The sequence below is a fragment of the Heteronotia binoei genome, chromosome 20 (assembly GCF_032191835.1).
Source record: "Heteronotia binoei isolate CCM8104 ecotype False Entrance Well chromosome 20, APGP_CSIRO_Hbin_v1, whole genome shotgun sequence".
In the NCBI taxonomy this organism is placed as follows: domain Eukaryota; kingdom Metazoa; phylum Chordata; class Lepidosauria; order Squamata; family Gekkonidae; genus Heteronotia; species Heteronotia binoei.
This window is the reverse complement of record NC_083242.1, coordinates 1,531,435-1,552,511: the sequence shown is the minus strand read 5'-3', so window position 1 is coordinate 1,552,511 and position 21,077 is coordinate 1,531,435. Positions and strand designations below refer to the sequence as shown.

The following is a 21,077-nucleotide window of genomic DNA, read 5'->3' as shown; positions in this document are numbered from 1 at the left end:
CCGCATGCACTCTGGTTTATTTTTCTGCAGACCGTTTTGAATTCATTTTGGTGCAGCCTGTTTGAGAACAGAGATTATGTCTAAGTGCCTGCGTGCACTCTTGGGTTTCATATTGCAGTCTGTTTAAGGTAGAAGCTTTGGAATATTAAAGTGCCTTTTGTGCACATATTTATTGTTCATCTTAGATTATTTAGAAGTAGAGTCTACTCAGAAGTAGAGGCCAAAAGGTTTTTCCTATCACATATAAATGTTTTGATAGTGTAGTTTCACCCTGACGTTTCTTCTATTATGGTATTACTGTTCCCCCCCTGCCTTGCCCCTCTTCTCCCTACCCTTCCACACCCTTTGTCTGTTTGGCCCACACATCTGTTTAGCAACACACACACCCCTGCTTCTGTGTGTTGTCATTCATTTTTTTCCAGTTCAAAGCAAGTAGGGGACGGGCTTAGAATGTGAGAAGAGCCCTGGTGAACTGCACTAGAACATAAGAGAAGCCCTGTTGGATCAGGCCAGTGGCCCCTCCAGTCCAACACTCCGTGTCACATAAGGACATAAGAGAAGCCCTGTTGGATCAGGCCAGTGGCCCCTCCAGTCCAACACTCCGTGTCACATAAGGACATAAGAGAAGCCCTGTTGGATCAGGCCAGTGGCCCCTCCAGTCCAACACTCCGTGTCACATAAGGACATAAGAGAAGCCCTGTTGGATCAGGCCAGTGGCCCCTCCAGTCCAACACTCCGTGTCACATAAGGACATCAGAGAAGCCCTGTTGGATCAGGCCAGTGGCCCCTCCAGTCCAACACTCCGTGTCACATAAGGACATCAGAGAAGCCCTGTTGGATCAGGCCAATGGTCCATCCACTCCAGCACTCTGTGTCACATAAGAGAAGCCACGTTGGATCAGGCCAATGGCCCCTCCAGTCCAACACTCCGTGTCACATAAGGACATCAGAGAAGCCCTGTTGGATCAGGCCAATGGCCCCTCCAGTCCAACACTCCGTGTCACATAAGGACATCAGAGAAGCCCTGTTGGATCAGGCCAATGGTCCATCCACTCCAGCACTCTGTGTCACATAAGAGAAGCCACGTTGGATCAGGCCAATGGCCCCTCCAGTCCAACACTCCGTGTCACATAAGGACATCAGAGAAGCCCTGTTGGATCAGGCCAATGGTCCATCCACTCCAGCACTCTGTGTCACATAAGAGAAGCCATGTTGGATCAGGCCAATGGCCCCTCCAGTCCAACACTCCGTGTCACATAAGGACATCAGAGAAGCCCTGTTGGATCAGGCCAATGGCCCCTCCAGTCCAACACTCCGTGTCACATAAGGACATAAGAGAAGCCATGTTGGATCAGGCCAATGGTCCATCCACTCCAGCACTCTGTGTCACATAAGAGAAGCCACGTTGGATCAGGCCAATGGCCCCTCCAATCCAACACTCCGTGTCACATAAGGACATAAGAGAAGCCATGTTGGATCGGGCCAATGGCTCCTCCAGTCCAACACTGTGTCACACAGTGGCCAAAATATATATGCCTCCTGTGTCCCACGATGGCTGACCAGTCCCTTTGAGGTTTAACAAACTGATTCGGTTCTCCACAAATCTTTTTTAAAGGAGCCTTGGCCTGTTGCCTTCACTACATCTTCTGGCTGTGAATTCCACATTTTAATCACTTATTGAGTGCAGAAGTATTTATTTTTCTCTAGCTTATATCTGTTGCCCACCGGCTTCATTGGGTACCCCTCAAAATACTGGTATTTGGGGCAAGGGAAGAAAGGGTCCGCCTCCTCCTTCCGCTTCGTTAGTTTTGTGCGGCTCACTGGCTCGAGACAGCTGCAGCCGTTTTCTCTGCAGCGTCCTTAAGGACACACTGGGCTGTGGCTACAACCTGGCCATGCAGACTTCCTCCCGCCTTTGAGCGGAGGGTTGTAACAGAGGCCCTGTTGAAGGGACCATGAATGGTGACTCTTCCCTCTAGGTCTGGGATATTGTGGGCACCGAGCTGAAGCTGAAGAAGGAGCTGACGGGGCTGAACCACTGGGTCCGGGCGCTGGTGGCATCCCAGAATTACCTGTACAGCGGGTCCTACCAAACCATCAAGGTCTGTATGTTTCCCCTTCCAGCCTTTGACTGCCCAAAGCCATACCCTGGAGCAGGGGGGGAACAAACTTGCTTAATGTAAGAGCCACAGAGAACAAATGCCAGATGTTTGAAAGCCTCAAGATATGAATGTCAGATGTTTGAAAGCTGGAAGGAAGGAAGGAAGGAAGGAAGGAAGGAAGGCAGGCAGGCAGGCAGGCAAATAGTTTGGGGGAGGTGGAAAGAAAGCAACTTTAACTTTCAATGCTTTCTCCAAGCTGCCAACTGACTTGGCTTGGAGAAGTGATTTAAAGAGAGAAATGCCTTCTCCAAGCCAGCCAACAGGGCAGTGGGGGCTTCAAGAGCCCCACAATATGTGTGAAAGAGCCACATGTGGCTCCCAAGCTGCTGTTTGCCCACCCCTGGACTGGAGGATGGTAAAAGCTGCACTTCCTCTGAGAATTAACCTCTCACCTTTCCTGGAGAGCCAGTTTGGTGTAGTGGTTAAGTGTGTGGACTCTTATCTGGGAGAACCAGGTTTGATTCCCCACTCCTCCACTTGCAGCTGCTGGAGTGGCCTTGGGTCAGCCAGAGCTCTGGCAGAGGTTGTCCTTGAAAGGGCAGCTGCTGTGAGAGCCCTCTCAGCCCCACCCACCTCAGGGTGTCTTGTGGGGGAGGAAGGGAAAGGAGATTGTGAGCCCCTCTGAGACTCTTGGGAGTGGAGGGCGGGATATAAATCCAGTATCTTCATCTACCTCACAGGGTGTCTGTTGTGGGGGAGGAAGGGAAAGGAGATTGTGAGCCGCTCTGAGACTCTTCGGAGTGGAGGGCGGGATATAAATCCAATATCTCCATCTACCTCACAGGGTGTCTGTTGTGGGGGAGGAAGGTAAAGGAGATTGTGAGCCGCTCTGAGACTCTTCGGAGTGGAGGGCAGGATATAAATCCAATATCATCTTCTTCTTCTCCCTCTGCTTGGCCCCCCAGATCTGGGACATCCGGAACCTGGAGTGCGTGCACGTCCTGCAGACCTCGGGCGGGAGCGTCTACTCCATTGCCGTCACCAACCACCACATCGTCTGCGGCACCTATGAGAACCTCATTCACGTAAGGGAGGGCGAGAGGCGCAAGGGCCCTTCTGCCTCCACTGCTTACACTCTTGCAGACAGCCAGGGGTTTTCGAGCAGTGCCTGGGAATCCCTTGCTGCGTTCCCTTGCCAGCACACCTGCCCAGGATCACATTAGCCCTTTTTGTCGCTTGATCAGTGCATCCTTTGCTTGCAGGTGTGGGACATAGAGTCCAAGGAGCAAGTGCGCACACTGACGGGACACGTGGGCACCGTGTACGCCCTGGCGGTCATCTCCACGCCTGACCAAACCAAAGTCTTCAGCGCTTCGTACGACCGGTCCCTGCGGGTATGACAGCCTCCTTATCCACAGGGGCAGGGGGTGGGCTGCGGGGGAGAGGAAAAAGCATTGGTGGTGCTTTGAGGGTGCGGGATGAATAATTCCATTCCTGTCTAGTTGGCTTCTGGAAGGGCCCCCAGCTGAGGACTGACCCACTCAGGAGGGGCGGCAAAGGCTTAGCCACACGGCCATCTGTGGTTGTCCAGTTCCAGTTCACACGGCATTCCTGGGCCTGTGACTGGGGGAGGGGCGTGGGGCAAGAGCCTGGGCTCCATGATCCAATGCCAACAGGGCAGCCTGGTCTAGGTATTCTGAGAAGCCAGCCCCGGCCCATCAGCTCAGCCCCTTCAGGAGTGTTGGATGAGCAGTATTCTTGGCTTCAATCTTGGTGACAATGGGAGGGCCCTTCTAGTGGACCTCCTGATGACATCTGGGTTTTGGCTACTGTGTGACACAGAGTGTTGGGCTAGATGGGCCATTGGCCTGACCCAACAGGGCTTCTCTTATGTTCTTATACCTGGGGCAATGATGCTCTGTGTTCTTGGTGCTTGGGGAGGGGCACAGTGGGAGGGCTTCTAGTGTCCTGGCCCCACTGATGGACCTCCTGATGGCACCTGGGTTTTTGGCCCCTATGTGACACAGAGTGTTGGACTGAATGGGCCATTGGCCTGACCCAATATGGCTTCTCTTATGTCTGGGGCAGTGATGCTCCGTCTTCTTGGTGCTTGGGGGGGCACAGTGGGAGGGCTTCTAGTGTCCTGGTCCCACTAAGGACCTCCTGATGGCACCTGGGTTTTTGGCCCCTATGTGACACAGAGTGTTGGGCTGGAGGAGCCATTGGCCTGACCCAATATGGCTTCTCTTATGTCTGGGGCAGTGATGCTCCGTCTTCTTGGTGCTTGGGGGGGCACAGTGGGAGGGCTTCTAGTGTCCTGGTCCCACTAAGGACCTCCTGATGGCACCTGGGTTTTTGGCCCCTATGTGACACAGAGTGTTGGGCTGGAGGAGCCATTGGCCTGACCCAATATGGCTTCTCTTATGTCTGGGGCAATGATGCTCTGTGTTCTTGGTGCTTGGGGAGCTTCTAGTGGTCTTGGCCCCACTGATGGACCTCCTGATGGCACCTGGGTTTTTAGCCCCTATGTGACACAGAGTGTTGGACTGGATGGGCCATTGGCCTGACCCAATATGGCTTTTCTTATGTCTGGGGCAGTGATGCTCCATCTTCTTGGTCCTTGGAGGGGCACAGTGGGAGGGCTTCTCGTGTCCTGGCCCCACTGATGGACCTCCTGGTGGCACCTGGGCTTTTTGGCCACTGTGTGACACAGAGTGTTGGGCTGGAGGAGCCATTGGCCTGACCCAAAAGGGCCTCTCTTATGTTCTTATAGCTGGGGCAGTGATGCTCTGCCTTCTTGGTGCTTGGGAGGGCTTCTAGAGTTCTGGCCCTGCTGGTGGACCTCCCAGTGGCCTCTGTGTCACAGCGTTTTACTGGATGAACCACTGGTCTATCCAACATGCTTCTCTCACGTTCTTATTCTGCTGCTTGTGTCTCCGCGTGCAGGTGTGGAGCATGGACAACATGATCTGTACCCAGACCCTCCTGCGCCACCAGGGGAGTGTCACGGCACTGGCCGTCTCCAGGGGGCGCTTGTTCTCGGGTGCCGTTGACAGCACAGTTAAGGTAAGCCCCCCGCCCTGTTGGCAAGCATGGGGAGACAGCACGGGGGGAAGCCAGGGTGGGTGACCGCATGGCTTCCTTGAAATCTTTGTGCGTGGTAGAGGCTGCACAATCTCTGTGTCAGCCCTACGTGCCCCTCAAAAAATCTCAAATGTACCTTCAGCCAAAATATGTGATTTTACTTGGAAAGCTCGCTCTTGTGCTGGCCCCTAGCAGGTGCAGAGGAGTGCCAAGGGAGTTCCACAGGAGCACTTCCTCACCCAGGGCAAACTGAGAGCCAGTTGGGTGTGGTGGTGAAGTGCGCAGACTCTTATCTGGGAGAACAGGGTTTGATTCCCCACTCTTCCATTTGCAGCTCTTGGAATGGCCTTGGGTCAGCCATAGCTCTCTTATCTGGGAGAACCGGGTTGGATTCCCCACTCCTCCACTTGCACCTGCTGGAAAGGCCTTGGGTCAGCCATAGCTCTCTTATCTGGGAGAACCGGGTTTGATTCCCCACTCCTCCACTTGCACCTGCTGGAATGGCCTTGGGTCAGCCATAGCTCTCTTATCTGGGAGAACAGGGTTTGATTCCCCACTCCTCCACTTGCACCTGCTAGCATGGCCTTGAGTCAGCCAGAGCTCTCTTATCTGGGAGAAACGTGTTGGATTCCCCACTCCTCCAGTTGCAGCTCTTGGAATGGCCTTCGGTTAGCCATAGCTCTCTTATCTGGGAGAACCGGGTTTGATTCCCCACTCCTCCACTTGCACCTGCTGGAATGGCCTTGGGTCAGCCATAGCTCTCTTATCTGGGAGAACAGGGTTTGATTCCCCACTCCTCCACTTGCACCTGCTAGCATGGCCTTGAGTCAGCCAGAGCTCTCTTATCTGGGAGAACCGTGTTGGATTCCCCACTCCTCCAGTTGCAGCTCTTGGAATGGCCTTCGGTTAGCCATAGCTCTGGCAGAGGTTGTCCTTGGAAGGGCAGCTGCTGTGAGAGCCCTCTCAGCCCACCCATCTCACAGGGTGTCTTTTGTGGGGGAGGGAAGATAAAGGAGATTGTAAGCTGCTCTGAGACTGATTCAGAGAGAAGGGCGGGGTATAAAACTGCAATCTTCTTCTTCCCTTGCTCCTTTCCCAACCTCACTGGCAGGGCATTGTCTTGGGGGGTGGGGAGGGGGTCTTTAGCTTTTCTGAGCCTGTGGGCACCTTTGGAATTCTGAGACAGCCTGGTGGGCACAACCACAAAATGGCTCTTGCAGCGTAACCCTCAGTCCCACCGCGAAGACCCTTGCGCCGTGCCGGCAGCTGCCATCAAAGTAGCATTTAAAAAATCCACACGGTCAGAAGCCCTGCTGGACAAAAGCCCCTCCTGGCTCCACACGCTTTCTAAAAACACCCGATGGGCCCCAGGGAAGGTTCGAGGGCCCTTGCCCAGTAAAGACACTCCATTGCCGCCCTGGTTAGGAGGAAGAATAAGATTTCTTGCCCTGAAAGCATGAGCCGTGCAAAGGCGTGGGCTACCAGCCAAGCCTCCCATCCTCTAAGAAGGTGGCCAGTCCCTTTCGTCTCCTTGAGGACACGTCGCCACCAATGTTCCCTCTCAGCTGCAGCGTCTTGTGAGCCAAAATTCTACTTTGTGAGCTACTGGCATTCAAGTTGTGAGCTGCTGCATCAGTTAGTGTGCTCTGGGGTCCTCCTTCCTGAGCTAAGACAAAAACGGGTGAGCTGGAGGCTAAAAATCTGTGAGCCAGCTCACACTAACTCAGCCTACAGGGAACACTGGTCGCCACATTTTCCTATATACACAGCAATTGGTTTACAGCGCCTAAAATACTACCATTGCGAGATTTCATAGAATCCTAGAGTTCATCTAGTCCAACCCCCTGCACCATGCAGGAAACTCACAAAAAAACTCCCCCTAAGTTCACAGGATCCTCATTGCTGTTAGATGGCCATCTAGCCTCTGTTTCAAAACCTCCAAGGAAGGAGAGCCCACCACCTCCCGAGGAGGAAGCCTGTTCCACTGAGGAACCGCTCTAAACTCACAAACCCCTCCCCTTAAATTCACAGGATCCTCATTGCTGTCAGATGGCCATCTAGCCTCTGTGTAAAAACCTCCAAGGAAGGAGAGCCCACCACCTCCCGAGGAGGAAGCCTGTTCCACTGAGGAACCACTCTAAACTCACAAACCCCTCCCCCTAAATTCACAGGATCCTCATTGCTGTCAGATGGCCATCTAGCCTCTGTTGAAAAACCTCCAAGGAAGGAGAGCCCACCCCCTCCCAAGGAGGAAGCCTGTTCCACTGAGGAACCGCTCTAAACTCACAAACACCTCCCCCTAAATTCACAGGATCCTCATTGCTGTCAGATGGCCATCTAGCCTCTGTGTAAAAACCTCCAAGGAAGGAGAGCCCACCCCCTCCCAAGGAGGAAGCCTGTTCCACTGAGGAACCGCTCTAAACTCACAAAACCCTCCCCCTAAATTCACAGGATCCTCATTGCTGTCAGATGGCCATCTAGCCTCTGTTGAAAAACCTCCAAGGAAGGAGAGCCCACCACCTCCTGAGGAGGAAGCCTGTTCCACTGAGGAACCCCTCTAACTGTCCTATTTATCTATATACCAGTTCTGGTCCTTAGAAGGTAAAGTCTGTGCTGGCACTGTTCCATTGGACAGTAGTGACAGCATAGTTGAACATACATGACGCCTGCACCCCGCTGGCTTAATCCAGTCAGGGTCTGTAGCCCCCCTCTTATTGTGTGGCTAACAGCAAGGCACAGCTAGGCTCTCGTTGTAGCAACGAGATGGAATGCAGCCGTCCACTCCCTGGCACCTGCGCTGTTGCACTGGCTCATCTGTCTTTTTATCAGTCGGCTTGGCTCTACTAGCCAGTTTGGTGTAGTGGTTAAGTGTGCGGACTTATCTGGGAGAACCGGGTTTGATTCCCCACTCCTTCACTTGCAGATGCTGGAATGACCTTGGGTCAGTCATAGCTCTTACCTGGAAGAACCGGGTTTGATTCCCCACTCCTCCACTTGCAGCTGCTAGCATGGCCTTGGCTCAGCCATAGCTCTGGCTCAGGTTGTCCTTGAAAGGGCAGCTGCTGTGAGAGCCCTCTCAGCTTCACCCACCTCACAGGGTGTCTGTTGTGGGGGAGGAAGGTAAAGGAGATTGTGAGCCGCTCTGAGACTCTTCGGAGTGGAGGGCGGGATATAAATCCAATATAATCTTCTTCTTCTTCTTCTACTATCCAGCTAGGAATGTTGCCCCGATAGGCCTGTTTTGATCAACTAGGCCTGCGTCCCACAGTCCCAGGGGGCAAAACTTGGGGCCACATCTCGCAGCCGGTTCAGTTAACAGGGGCTGTTTCCTGTGACACAAAGCACCTCCCTGCTCTTTAGAACGCTGGTGGGAAGAATGCACAATCTCTTTCTGAATTTTGCACTTGATTTCTGCTTGCAGAGAGAACAGCATAAGACCAGAGCACACACCGGGGGGGGGGGGGGGAGCAGGGGATACGTTCACCTCAACGCATTGCCAGACCAGTGCAGGCTGGGTGCCCTTTGGATCCCATGATAAGCTCTGCTTTCTTAGCATTTCTGAGACGGCGTTCTTGGGACCGCTAGGCTGAGTATTGCTGAGGTTTTCTTTCTAAAGTTGGGATGGGCCGGCTTCTTTCCTACTTACTACCTTTTATTCCCCCACAGGTCTGGACGTGCTAGTGGATGCTGCTGCCATTGCGGAGATGCCGGACGACCAAATACTCCCTTGGCTCTGACTTGACACACTCCTTTGCTTATCTCTGAAGCCGCTCGCCATCCAAGAGAGTGCCACAGCGGCCACATACCTCAGAAGGCTGCCCCTACGCTACACATTTGGCCCCACAGTGGTTTTCGTCTTCGTCGACCCGCGTCTCGGCTGCGATGGTGGACTCCCGAGGCTCTTACGTTGTCAACAGGAACTGAAGGGTTGACCTGGGGCTGGAAGAGGCAGCTCAAACACTTCCCGGGCACTTTGCAAACTTGCCGTGCCAGAGCCAGACTCCGTCTTTGGGCTCCTCCTCTTTTTATTTATCCCATAGCTCCTCCCGTTGCGCTCACTGCTGAAACGGGAGACCCGCCTCCCCGCCACACTCCTCACATTAACCAGGTACGATTCCTCCATCACGTCAGGTACACGCGAGCCTGTCTGCTCCCAGAATCATGTCACAGTAGCCTCCCTCCCCCCCAGCATAAAGAGGAGGAGGGAGGGAGGCGCCCCGATTGTGTTTGTAACGACATTTTCTACTGTTTTTAAAATTGTGATATAGACCTGGACTTTTTTTCTTCCTTGACAATAAAAACCGGACCATTCTTTTAGGAGTGCATAAGTTCCTGACCAGCATCTGTGGGGGGGAGGGGCGCGGGGGGGGGCGTTGAGCTGCCAAGGGAGGAACCTTCACGGCTTCGTATTCAAGGTGGCAGCAGGTAACGGAGACTACTGGCATTCGTGAGCTACTGCATAAATTAGCTTGTTCTGGGGCCATTTTTCCTGAGCTAAGACAAAAATGTGTGAGCCGGAGACTAAAAACTGTGAGCTAGCTCACCCTGACTCAGTTTAGAGGGATTATAGACAGAGGCAGTCTGGTGTAGTGGTGAAGTGTGCAGACTCTTATCTGGGAGAACCGGGTTTGATTCCCTACTCCTTCACTTGCAGCTGTTGGAATGGTCTTGGTTCAGACATAGCTCTTGTAGGAGTTGTCCTTGAAAAGGCAGCTTCTGGGAGAGCTCTCTCAGCCCCACTTACCATCCTTCTAGTCAGCTGTGAATGCACCAGTACACGTTAAGTGTTTAGTGTAGTGGTTAAGTGTGTGCACTCTGATCTGGGAGAACCAGGTTTGATTCCCCACTCCTCCACTTGCAGCTGCTAGCATGACCTTGGGTCAGCCAGAGCTCTCGTAGGAGTTGTCCTTGAAAGGGCAGCTTCTGGGAGAGCTCTCTCAGTCCCACTTACCATCCTTCTAGTCAGCTGTGAATGCACCAGTACACGTTAAGTGTTTGGTGTAGTGGTTAAGTGTGCAGACTCTTATCTGGGAGAACCGGGTTTGATTCCCCACTCCTCCACTTTCAGCAGCTGGAATGGCCTTGGGTCAGCCATAGCTCTAGTAGGAGTTGTCCTTGAAAGGGCGGCTGCTGTGAGAGCCCTCTCAGCCCCAACCACCTCACAGGGTGTCTGTTGTGGGGGGAGAAGATATAGGAGATTGTAAGTTGCTCTGAGTCTCTGATTCAGAGAGAAGGGCAGGATATAAAACTGCAGTCTCCTTCAAGTGGCAATTGGAGAAATACGGAGCAGAGAATTCTAGGTGACTTTTAGCACCTAGAGAGCCAGTTTGGTGTAGTGGTTAAGTGTGCGGACTCTTGTCTGGGAGAACCGGGTTTGATTCCCCACTCCTCCACTTGCAGCTGCTGGAATGGCCTTGGGTCAGCCATAGCTCTGGCAGAAGTTGTCCTTGAAAGGGCAGCTGCTGTGAGAGCCCTCTCCAGCCCCACCCACCTGTTGTGGGGGAGGAAGGTAAAGGAGATTGTGAGCCGCTCTGAGACTCTTCGGAGTGGAGGGCGGGATATAAATCCAATATCATCTTCTTCTTCTTCAACTGTCTTTGTGGTGTTTGAGGAGCAAAAGTGGGAGGGCTTCTGGAGTTCTGGCCCCAGTGGTGGACCTCCTGATGGCCCCTGAGGTTTTGGCCACTGTGACACAGTGTTGAACTGGATGGGCCATTGGTCTGATCCAACAGGGCTTCTTTATGTTCTTACAAACTGGGGACTTTCTGCACCCTGGGCAGATGCTCTTATGCTGAGCCATGGCCCCTCCTCCCCTGTTGCATGAGTGACCCTCAGCTGGTCAGTAAGCTTTCATTTTGTGTGCAGAGGCATTTCAGCCTCAGAGACCCAGATCCTTGTGGATGGAGACCTAAATTCAAAGATCAAGGCTATACCTTCCCAAACAGATTTTTCTGGCCCATTTAGAGTACAGACCCCAACAGAAACTCCATGCAAGGAGAAAACCAGCAGCGCAGAGAGAGAAGCAGAGAGAAAAGAAAGCATTTAACTGCTCACTCGGCTAAGGTAGTTTTCTAACTGCAAGGGGTGTTCTTTCACCTGAAGAGCCCCCCATCCCGCAAGTGGTGCCCGCCTGTGTTAGCCAAACGGACCTATGGTCTGATGTGCCAATGTGTGACGAACACAGTGAGATTCCAGAAGCAGCCAAAATTTTATTGCAATAAAGGGGACCTCAGAAGGAAAATCCAAGGATGTTTCAAGTCCCTCGGTTCCTTCAAATAGAGAGACTCTCCATATTTGCAGATAAGCATTTAAGAGAAGGCTGTACTAGGTGCTCACAACACTGGGTCAGTGTTGAAACTGACTTGGTTCAAGATGGCAACGGTTATATAGTTCAGTACAAGAAATTAGAAGCGTGCCTCATTTTGGACACGCAGGCAGTTCATAGGTTACAAATCGTGTCTCACACTAACAATTAGTATTTACTGTTTATTGATTCTTGTTTCACTGAGCTGAGGTCCCAGGAAAAGAAAAAAGAAAAGAAACATTTCATTTTTAGAGTCGTCCCAGAGGACACTGGCAGGTTACCGTAGTATTATTTATGGGTAAAAATCATTGTGTTAATTGACTCCATATTTAGATATTATGTATGCATACTGTAATCTGTTCTACATGAATAAGCCTGCCACAATGAAGATTTCATTCTCTCCCTGTTGTTTTTTTTTTAAATAATGACTTGCCTTATTTGAAAGTGCAAATTGCTCCAAATTGATTTGACCTCAGCAGAAGACATATTTTTATCTTCTGACTTTTGAAGTGCCTTTCAAAGAAATGGGAAGGGGGGGTCTTAGGGACACTTCATATTCAGTGTTCCCTCTAAACTGAGTTAGCATGAGTTAGCTCACAGATTTTTAGCCTCCAGTTCACAGATTGTTGTCTTAGCTCAGGAAAGATGACGCTAGAGCACAATAATTTATGCAATAGCTCACAACTTTTAATGCCAGTAGCTAACAATTAGTACAAAGCACAAGCGACAGGTAAGAACGTTCTAAGGTGGGAGGCACGACCTTGGGGTTCTGATTTCCCACTCACGGAAGGCACAGGATTTTAGCTTTCGTCTCTCCAGCTACGTTCTACACACACATTCCATCAGATAGTGAGTAAGGGACTTGGCAGGATGTCTTTTGTACCTTGTAATAAGCAACTTTTAGACATGCGCAGATGTCTGGAGATTACAGAGTTTACAAGAATCCCTTACACCTGTGTAACGCTATTTGCCAAGCATATCTGTCTTTGCCCTTATGAGTTGTTTGTTTCGATTTCTAATCCACCCTCCCTGTGAACAGTCTCAAGAGAATCACAGCAGTGGAAGACAATAAAAACAATAATCAATAGTTTAAAACAGTTGAGAACAATATAAAATTTAAAAAACAGGTAGCATTGTCAGTCCTTATTTGGAATGTTCGCACACCTCTTGAGTTTCGCAAAACAACTCATCTAAAGACCTCTTCAGCTGAATCAGTGATAACTCTGAACATTGGGAGGGACGGTGGCTCAGTGGTGGAGCATCTGCTTGGTAGGCAGAAGGTCCCAGTTTCATTCCCCGGCATCTCCAACTAAAAAGGGTCCAGGCAAATAGGTGTGAAAAACCTCCGCTTGAGACCCTGGAGAATCACTGCCAGTCTGAGTAGACAAGACTGACTTTAGAGGGACAGTGGCTCAGTGGTAGAGCATCTGCTTGGTAAGCAGAAGGTCCCAGGTTCAATCCCCAGCATCTCCAACTAAAAAGGGTCCAGGCAAATAGGTGTGAAAAACCTCTGCTTGAGACCCTGGAGAGCCGCTGCCAGTCTGAGTAGGCAAGACTGACTTTAGAGAGGGACAGTGGCTCAGTGGCAGAGCATCTGCTTGGGAAGGAGAAGGTCCCAGGTTCAATCCCCGGCATCTCCGACTCAAAAGGGTCCAGGCAAATAGGTGTGAAAAACCTCCACTTGAGACCCTGGAGAAAGAGCCACTGCCAGACTGAGTAGACAAGACTGACTTTGATGGACCCAGGGGGGTCTGATTCAGTAGAAGGCAGCTTCATAGGTTCATCTGGTCTTCCCCACTTCATCACACCCCAGTTTGCACAGAACCTGAATTTAACTTGGCTTTAGCTAGCCTAAGCCCCACCACGGCAAGATAAAAGATGGCTTCAGTCTTGCCTTTCAGTCTTCAGTCTTTTGACTCTTCCCAGCTGTTTCACAGCAAAAGAGCCGTTCCTTGTCTCAGTTTACACTGGCAAAGCTTCACAATAATGTTGCGCTTTGGTTGGACTCTTTTTTTTTTTTTGAAAACAAGAATTACATGTAGACTATAAGCGTGGAATGCATTTTACAAAACAACAAAGTATGATTAATAATACAGTGATTATTATCCTAATACCTTTCTTAACCAGTCTCAGGCATTCATCCAAATAACTATGTCCATGGGTTCCAAATTTTGTCTTTTCCTGTAGACTTTTAACACGTCTTTCAATCTCTTCAGTGGCTTTGCTAACATCTCCCTTATTATCAATACGAAAAATATTTTTCCCCTACTAATGCGCGTGTTCCCCCTTGCTGAGAAGTCAGGAGATCTAGCACTCTTCGGTTTTGTCGGACGACCCGGGATAATGAGGTTAGTTCTTCCTGCAGACCTACCAAAGTATCAGCTATTAAAACTTTTCTCCAGTTCTTTCGATATGTTTAGAGCTGCTTTCTCCAGCTTTCTAACTCCCAACCAGAGAAGAAAGCCTCTGGCAAAGGCACGAATCCTTTAGCTTTGTGTAGTCAATGGATTGATACTCCTTTTATTTTGTGTGAGCCTGTGCAGAAAAGCTTCCCAAATCCAAGGTGTGAGATGGCTTAAGGTTTGTACCTTCAGTACTGGTGCCACTAAACCCAAAAGTACATCTTCCTTTCCAATCAAGAGGGCATTGTTTTATACACTACACTTCATAAATCCAATACATACTATACTGGGCATTTGGAAAAAATAAGGACATCTTATAATGTCTACACCAGGGTTGATTATACAAAGTTCACTACTTCCCTAAATTTAGACAGAAAAAAGTTTTGAATCCAGGGGCACTTTTAAGATCAACAAAGTTTTATTCACAGTATAAGTTTTTGTGTGCATGCACACCTCTTCAGATACTATGAAAAGGAAATTACCAGTTCATACTTATAGGGAGAGAGTGAGCAGAAAATTAGCATACAACATATAATGACGATGTTAAACAGATTCAAACAGGAATAACAAACTTAGTTTATACGGTTACCAATGTTTGGGTTTAATTCTGGGGAGAAACAGTAAAGGAAATAAATTGGAGACTAAGAAGGCAGGTGTATCCTTAATTGGTGAGAGTAATTAAGAGACCCAAATAAATAAAATAAAACCCTTCATGTCATATTTTATGTCTTATTTGGAATAACAGATTAGAATAGCAAGTTGTAATATAACGTAATGAATAGCAGAATGTAATGTAATTTGGAATGGTAGATTGGAATGTATCTCTTTGGCCCGGGGACAGGGGATATAATCGCCCCACTTCAAAGAAGATGCTTGAGAGGAGATGGATGGAGTAGGATCTCAGTTAATTACTCTCAACATTCCACCAATTAAAAATACATCTGCCAGTCAATGTTGATAAGGAAACTACCCTTCCAGGAAGCCCCACCAAACAATGGGCACATCCACAAAACAATTGCCCTTTCATCACACCCCCTCCAGCCTAGAAATAGCAGCTCTCCAGCAGCCCTGGCCCCACTCAATGCACAGCAGCCAAGAAGGTCTGAGCGCCTGCTCTGGCTGCAATGCCACTGAGGATGTTCTCCGCAGCTGAGAACGAAACGTCTGGAAGGAAAACTTTCTCCAGTAGAACACGGCACTTGATCCCGAAAGATTTTACAAACCCTAATGATGTTACCAGCCGTGAAAACCTGAATTCTTTGATAATTTTGTTGATAATTTGAAAAGAAACATAATTCCTTGTTGACCCCTTAAGACAACTATGTATATGTGTATTTCTTCATTAGAGGTTTTTTCTCCTCAAGGACAATATTTTGTCTATGCCCAGTCTGGTATATCTGGATTTTAGACATCCGCATTCCATACGATATTGTGAACTTTCTTCGAGAGACCAAAGATTCACTATAAGCAGAGCCAGAGATCTGAAGACCTTGAGGCTACCGAAGACATTATTACTATTCCCAACCACTAAAGCTAATTAGACTCCCTCTTTTGTTTTCATAGCCTTGTCGAAAGAAGGAAATATTTTTTTAAAAGGTTCTCTTTCTAAACATCTTGAATAATAGACTTAAATATGTATACCTTATCTTCTGCCCCTTATTATAATAGTTATGTTTCTAGGTATCAAATAATGTATTTCAGACAATGCTTTTCACAGCTTTGTTCCACATAAATTGTGGCTTCATATGTCTCCTGACCCAACTAAGGAACACACGAGAAGTCCTGAGAAGAAGGGAAACTGAACAGTTTATTAATATACCTGGGAAACGTGGCCTCTAGAGACAAAATTCTCAGGAAACCAGGAGTTCTTCCAGGAATACAGGATGGACATGGGACAGTTAATCTTTGGTCTCACAGAAAAAGTTCACAAGATGATATGGAATGCAAATGTCTGAAAGAGAGAGAGATATACCAGACTGGGCAAAGAGAAAATATTGTCCTTGAGGAGAAAATATCTCTACAGAAGAAATACACAAAGTGTTGTCTTAAGGGATCAACAAGGAATTACGTTCCTTTGTGACATAAGCAGAATCATTATACAAAACATACATTAATGGGTAAACCAGTAACAAAGTCATTTGACCTGACTTTGGGCAACCCCTAATTGAGGTATTCTTTACCCAAATTACCCAACATCAACTGTGAACAGATCCTTCTTGTTTGGCAGCTATTGAGACAATAAAACAGGGAGTATCTCTCATTCAAGACCATATAGTTCACTTAGCAGCCTGCTGGAGCCAGATATCAGAACACAAAGAGCCAAACGTTGTCATAAATCTTTCCCTATAGTTGTTACAAGAGAGCACCTCAAATAAATGCCAATGTGGTCTGTTCTGCAGCCCCCCCCCCCACCTCCTTGCTCAGTTAAATCACGTTCTCCGTTGGATCAGAGACATTGGCAAAAATAACTTTTGGATTTCAGGCAGCAGGGAGACACAGGAGTAAAGACTCCTACAAACAGAAATATCTTTAATCTTTGCTTTAGCAAAACGGGCTTGACAAGTCAACATAATTTATCCCTTTCTTAGTTCTTAGACCCTTCCATATACTTTTGAAGCCAATCCTTGTGGAGGAGACCAGAAATAGACTTTTACAGGAATTTAAACAGACCACTATATTTATTTATCTATTTATTTTAGTTTATTTATATCCCACCCATTCCCCCGTAGGGGATTCACAATAAAATCATATAATAATAAAAGTCAATTTCAGTATTCAATAGAACAAAATAGTCCAGCAGAACAATATGATGAGATGGTGCAGCAGGATGGATGCTTTCAGAATACCAATCAAAATTTACCCCTTTTAACCTCCATATAACCTCCATGTGCTCTCTGTTCTGTTTTAGCACAAAAAACTGAGACTGGACACCTTTTTTTCAGATTCTTCCCCAGAGAGAGAAAAAGAGGGAATAATCCTTTTTTTAAATCCCCAAACCTATAGCTCCTTGGTTTCCTCTTGTTGCAGGGATAGGTTGGACATTAACACACACAAAAAAACCCCTCATCCTTAAATCCTAGTTCCACAAAAACCTTTTCCCCATTTCCCCCCCAGTCACATAACAGCAATGTACACACACACCCCTTATAGGGGGTGGGTTGACCCAACATGACAGTGAACTGGATCAGAAGAATTTGAAACTTTGGGATCAATGGGGTTGATCAGGTCCCATTAATTCCAGCTTTCTTCTTTGACAGTCCACAGATGACTCTGAACTGGCCATTTCCTTTCAGAACATAAGACTTACCCTGATGCCCATGTATGAGATTGTCTCAGAATTTTGGGTTGGGTCTCTTATGAAATGGGCACTTTCTCAAACATCTACTAACACCTTAAGTTTCTATATTTCTCTTTGAGTTAATTATTTTGGATGCAGTTATGGCCACCAGAGGTCTCAGTGCCTCCGTCTTTCAGAACCCTAGAACTACACTATCTAGAGGCTTCAAAGTTGGTTTTTAGGCATAAATTCAACCACTATGGCAAGAAACAAGATGAAGGGGGCAGCCATTGGCATAAACCCAGCAACTAGGGTTAGGGAAATGGTTGCCTGAGGCGTTCTCAGCCATTATTGTTTATTTGGCTGAAAAATTATTTACTGCTGAATGACCCAAGTAGCTGTGTGTATGAGGTCATTACAGTCTATATAAGCTGTGGATTTTTTTGCTCACACTGCTGATCTGGACCAGAGGGTAGCTAGAGACTCCCTCTGTGTCAGATTATAAGAACATAAGAGAAGCCAAGTTGGATCAGGCCAATGGCCCATCCAGTCCAACACTCTGTGTCACACAGTGGCCAATATATGTGTGTGTGTGTATACACACACATATACATACATACATATACACACATATATAAACACACACGATAGAGAGGATGGATGGATGGGTGGGTGGGTGGATGGATGGGTGGATGGATAGATGATAGACAGATGATGGATGGATGGATGGATGGATGGATGATGGATAGATGGATAGATAGATAGATAGATAGATGATGGATGGATAGATGATGGATGGATGGATGGATAGATAGATAGATAGATAGATAGATAGATAGATAGATAGATAGATAGATAGATAGATAGATAGAGATAGATGATGGATGGATGGATGGATGGATGGATGGATGGATGGATGGATGGATGGATAGATAGATAGATAGATAGATAGATAGATAGATAGATAGATAGATAGATAGATAGATAGATAGATAGATAGATAGATAGATAGATAGATAGATAGATAGATAGATAGATAGATAGATAGACAGACACTGTGGCTAATAGCCACTGATGGAGCTCTGCTCCATATTTTTATCCAATCCAATATTATGCCACACTAACTGGGACTTAGAATCTTGGACTGCCCTGCAGAGATGGTTTCTTCTGCTGAACAGCCTAAGAGAGGAAACAGCCTTTGCTGATATAAAACATCTTCTGTTAGGAATGTCCTTACGTCTTCTGGAGTCGAGTAAAATAAAGTTTCTCTGCATTGTTTGTCTGTGACTGTTTGGGTTATTGGGTACCAGGGAAGGTATAAGTCCCGCATCAGAGATCTAACTTCCAAATGCAGATTTCTTGCAGGTATAACTGCGTTTGCCCGAAAAGATTAGTGTAAGTCAAGTCAAGTGAAGTCAGCCTTTATTGGCATAAAACAATAGTACAGAATATAGACATATGCAGCTGCCTTCTACTGAATCAGACCCTGGGTCCATCAAAGTCAGTATTGTCTACTCAGACTGGCAGCAGCTCTCCAGGGTCTCAAGCTGAGCTTTTTCACACCTATTTGCCTGGACCCTTTTTAGTTGGAGATGCCGGGGATTGAACCTGGGACCTTCTGCTTACCAAGCAGATACTCTACCACTGAGCCACCGTCCCTCCACTAAAATTAAAGATTAAAATAGTATTCACCAGTGAGAGAAAGAGTTAAGATGGTGAGCTGAAGCAGAGCAAGCGAAGTTATAAATAAATATAAGGCAAAGCTGAAGTCTTTGCAAGAGACAAGACAAGACAATATAGTTAATCAGCTGATGCAGACAAATCATGCTATAGATATGGGGACTTTTCTAACCACAGAAACCGGATGGTGGGCCTGGGGAACTAACAATACAGGGTAATACACATGAAAAGTGAGACCCTTCAACATTTCCCACAACAGGGTAAAAAAACACAACTTTCATGCACATAGTATAAGTCTTGCTCAGCCCAGAAGAAAACTGTTGGGGCGGTGCAAGGATATAATCCCAAAAGACAAACTGCTTTTGTGAATCTGCCCTGTGTCTGATGCAAAAGAGAGAGGGGCCAGGTAGAAGCTGCCATTTGCACTAAAAATGGGGCTAGAGGCCTTTCCCAAAATGGGCTGCAATGTACAGCTGCTTCCTTCCTGGTTAGAGAGGTTCCGGTAATATCTGTAATATAACTTGTCTGCTTCAACTGTTTAACTTGTCTTTTCCTAATACTTCACCCCTGTCGCTAAGACTTCAACTTCTGTACATTTATTTGGATCAGGACCATGTGGCTCATGCCAGGAGATATGGGTCTGACCCCTAGTAAAGAAAGAACACAAGGTTTTATACTGCTTAAAGTTATACATCAGCAGAATCAACTAAACTGGAATCATGCCAAGGTACAGGCGGGCGGGACACAAACCAGAAACGTGTCAAGACACAGGCGAGACACAATTGGTCCCTTTAGGTACCTTCCATACATGGCATTACTTGGCAGCATTATCTGCAGCTTTCCGTTTCAGTAAACAACAGCTCTGGGATTCTTCAGGAATCGTCTCCTGGGGTGCAAGCACCAGTCGTTTCCAACTCTGGGGTGACATTTTCACGTCAGACTTTTTTTTTACGGGGTGGTTTGCCCTTGCCTTCCCCAGTCATCTCCGCTTTCCCCCCCAGCAAGCTGGGGACTCCTTTGACCGACCTCGGGAAGATGGAAGGCTGAGTCAACCTTGAGCTGGCTACTTGAAAATCCAGCTTCCGCTGGGGAACGAACTCAGGTCATGAGCAGAGCTTTGGACGATGGGAATTGATCTTCATAGGGAATAATGGAGTTCCCAGCAGACATTTCCCCTCCCCTGCCCTGCTTTCTGAAGCAAGGGGGGAGGGCCTCTAAACCAGGGGATCCCCTGCCCCCACCTGGGGATTGGCAACCATACTCCTCTGCCTCCACCCTCGCCCCTACCCTGGCGATGCAGAAGACCTTGGGTGGTTTGCAAGGAAGCCCCGCTGAGCCCTTGGGTTCTTTCTGCTTCGTGGGCACAGTGACCAGGCAAGGCGCCACTGCCATCTGATGGGCTCATTCACACACTGCACCTGGGTACCTTCCGGTGGGCAGCCAGGGTGGTCTCCAGTCCAGCAGCAACAGCAGGAAATTTGACTCCTGTGGGCACCTTTAAAGACCAACCCAGTTGTATGCAAGGTTGAGACTTGGGGTGTGTGTGGGCCAAGGATTGGCACTTCTATATAAACGAGTATTTCACCATAAGAGTTATGCTTGACTGCCTGAATATTCAAACCCAGGTCAAGATGAGGAACTGCTGCATATCTGGACTACACACAGGCTACTGGAGAGGGACTGTGGCTCAGTGGTAGAGCATCTGCTTGGCAAGCAGAAGGTCCTGGGTTCAATCCCCGGCATCTCCAACCAAAAAGGGTCCAGGCAAATAGGTGTGAAAATCCTCAGCTGCTGAGACCTTGGAGAGCCGCTGCCAGTTGAGTAGACAATACTGACTTTGATGAACCCAGGGGGGTCTGATTCAGTAGAAGGCAGCTTCAGAGGTTCATATATATGACTGTGCAACAGAAAGCATACCTTTTTTTTAATTTAAGCGAGTTTCTGCTTTTTGTGACAGTCTGTGGTTAGCGAAGTCCGGCTGACAGTCGATAAAGTAGACCTTTGCTGCACTGAACATCTGGTAGAAAGAGGGACGAAGGCAGTACACAGAAAACCACAAAATCGCACAACACATAGATACGCTTTGGGTTGGCGTGACAGGAACCTAGAGCGAACTGCCATATAGGGAAGCTCGGGGACTGGGGTTAGGTGTGTGAAAACAACCAATTAAGAATGTTAATTGTAATGCATGCCAACGTATGTTTGCATAGGAGTGATGTTGTTAGACC

At 48.1% G+C, this 21,077-nt stretch overlaps 1 protein-coding gene and 1 non-coding gene across 2 annotated transcripts in view; both read left to right on the top strand.

Moving 5' to 3' along the window:
- Positions 1 to 9,503, top strand: part of TRAF7 (TNF receptor associated factor 7) — a 47,540-nt gene extending 38,037 nt beyond the window's left edge. The window contains exons 17-21 of the mRNA XM_060260753.1: positions 1,980 to 2,102; positions 3,068 to 3,187; positions 3,365 to 3,496; positions 5,049 to 5,168; positions 8,853 to 9,503. Coding sequence (XP_060116736.1) covers positions 1,980 to 2,102; positions 3,068 to 3,187; positions 3,365 to 3,496; positions 5,049 to 5,168; positions 8,853 to 8,867 — 510 coding nt within the window. The 3' untranslated portion in view covers positions 8,868 to 9,503. The remainder of the gene's footprint in view (positions 1 to 1,979; positions 2,103 to 3,067; positions 3,188 to 3,364; positions 3,497 to 5,048; positions 5,169 to 8,852) is intronic.
- Positions 9,504 to 20,525: 11,022 nt separating this feature from the next.
- Positions 20,526 to 20,597, top strand: TRNAA-GGC (transfer RNA alanine (anticodon GGC)). The gene has a single exon. It is a non-coding gene; the product is annotated as a tRNA-Ala (tRNA).
- Positions 20,598 to 21,077: the final 480 nt, after the last annotated feature.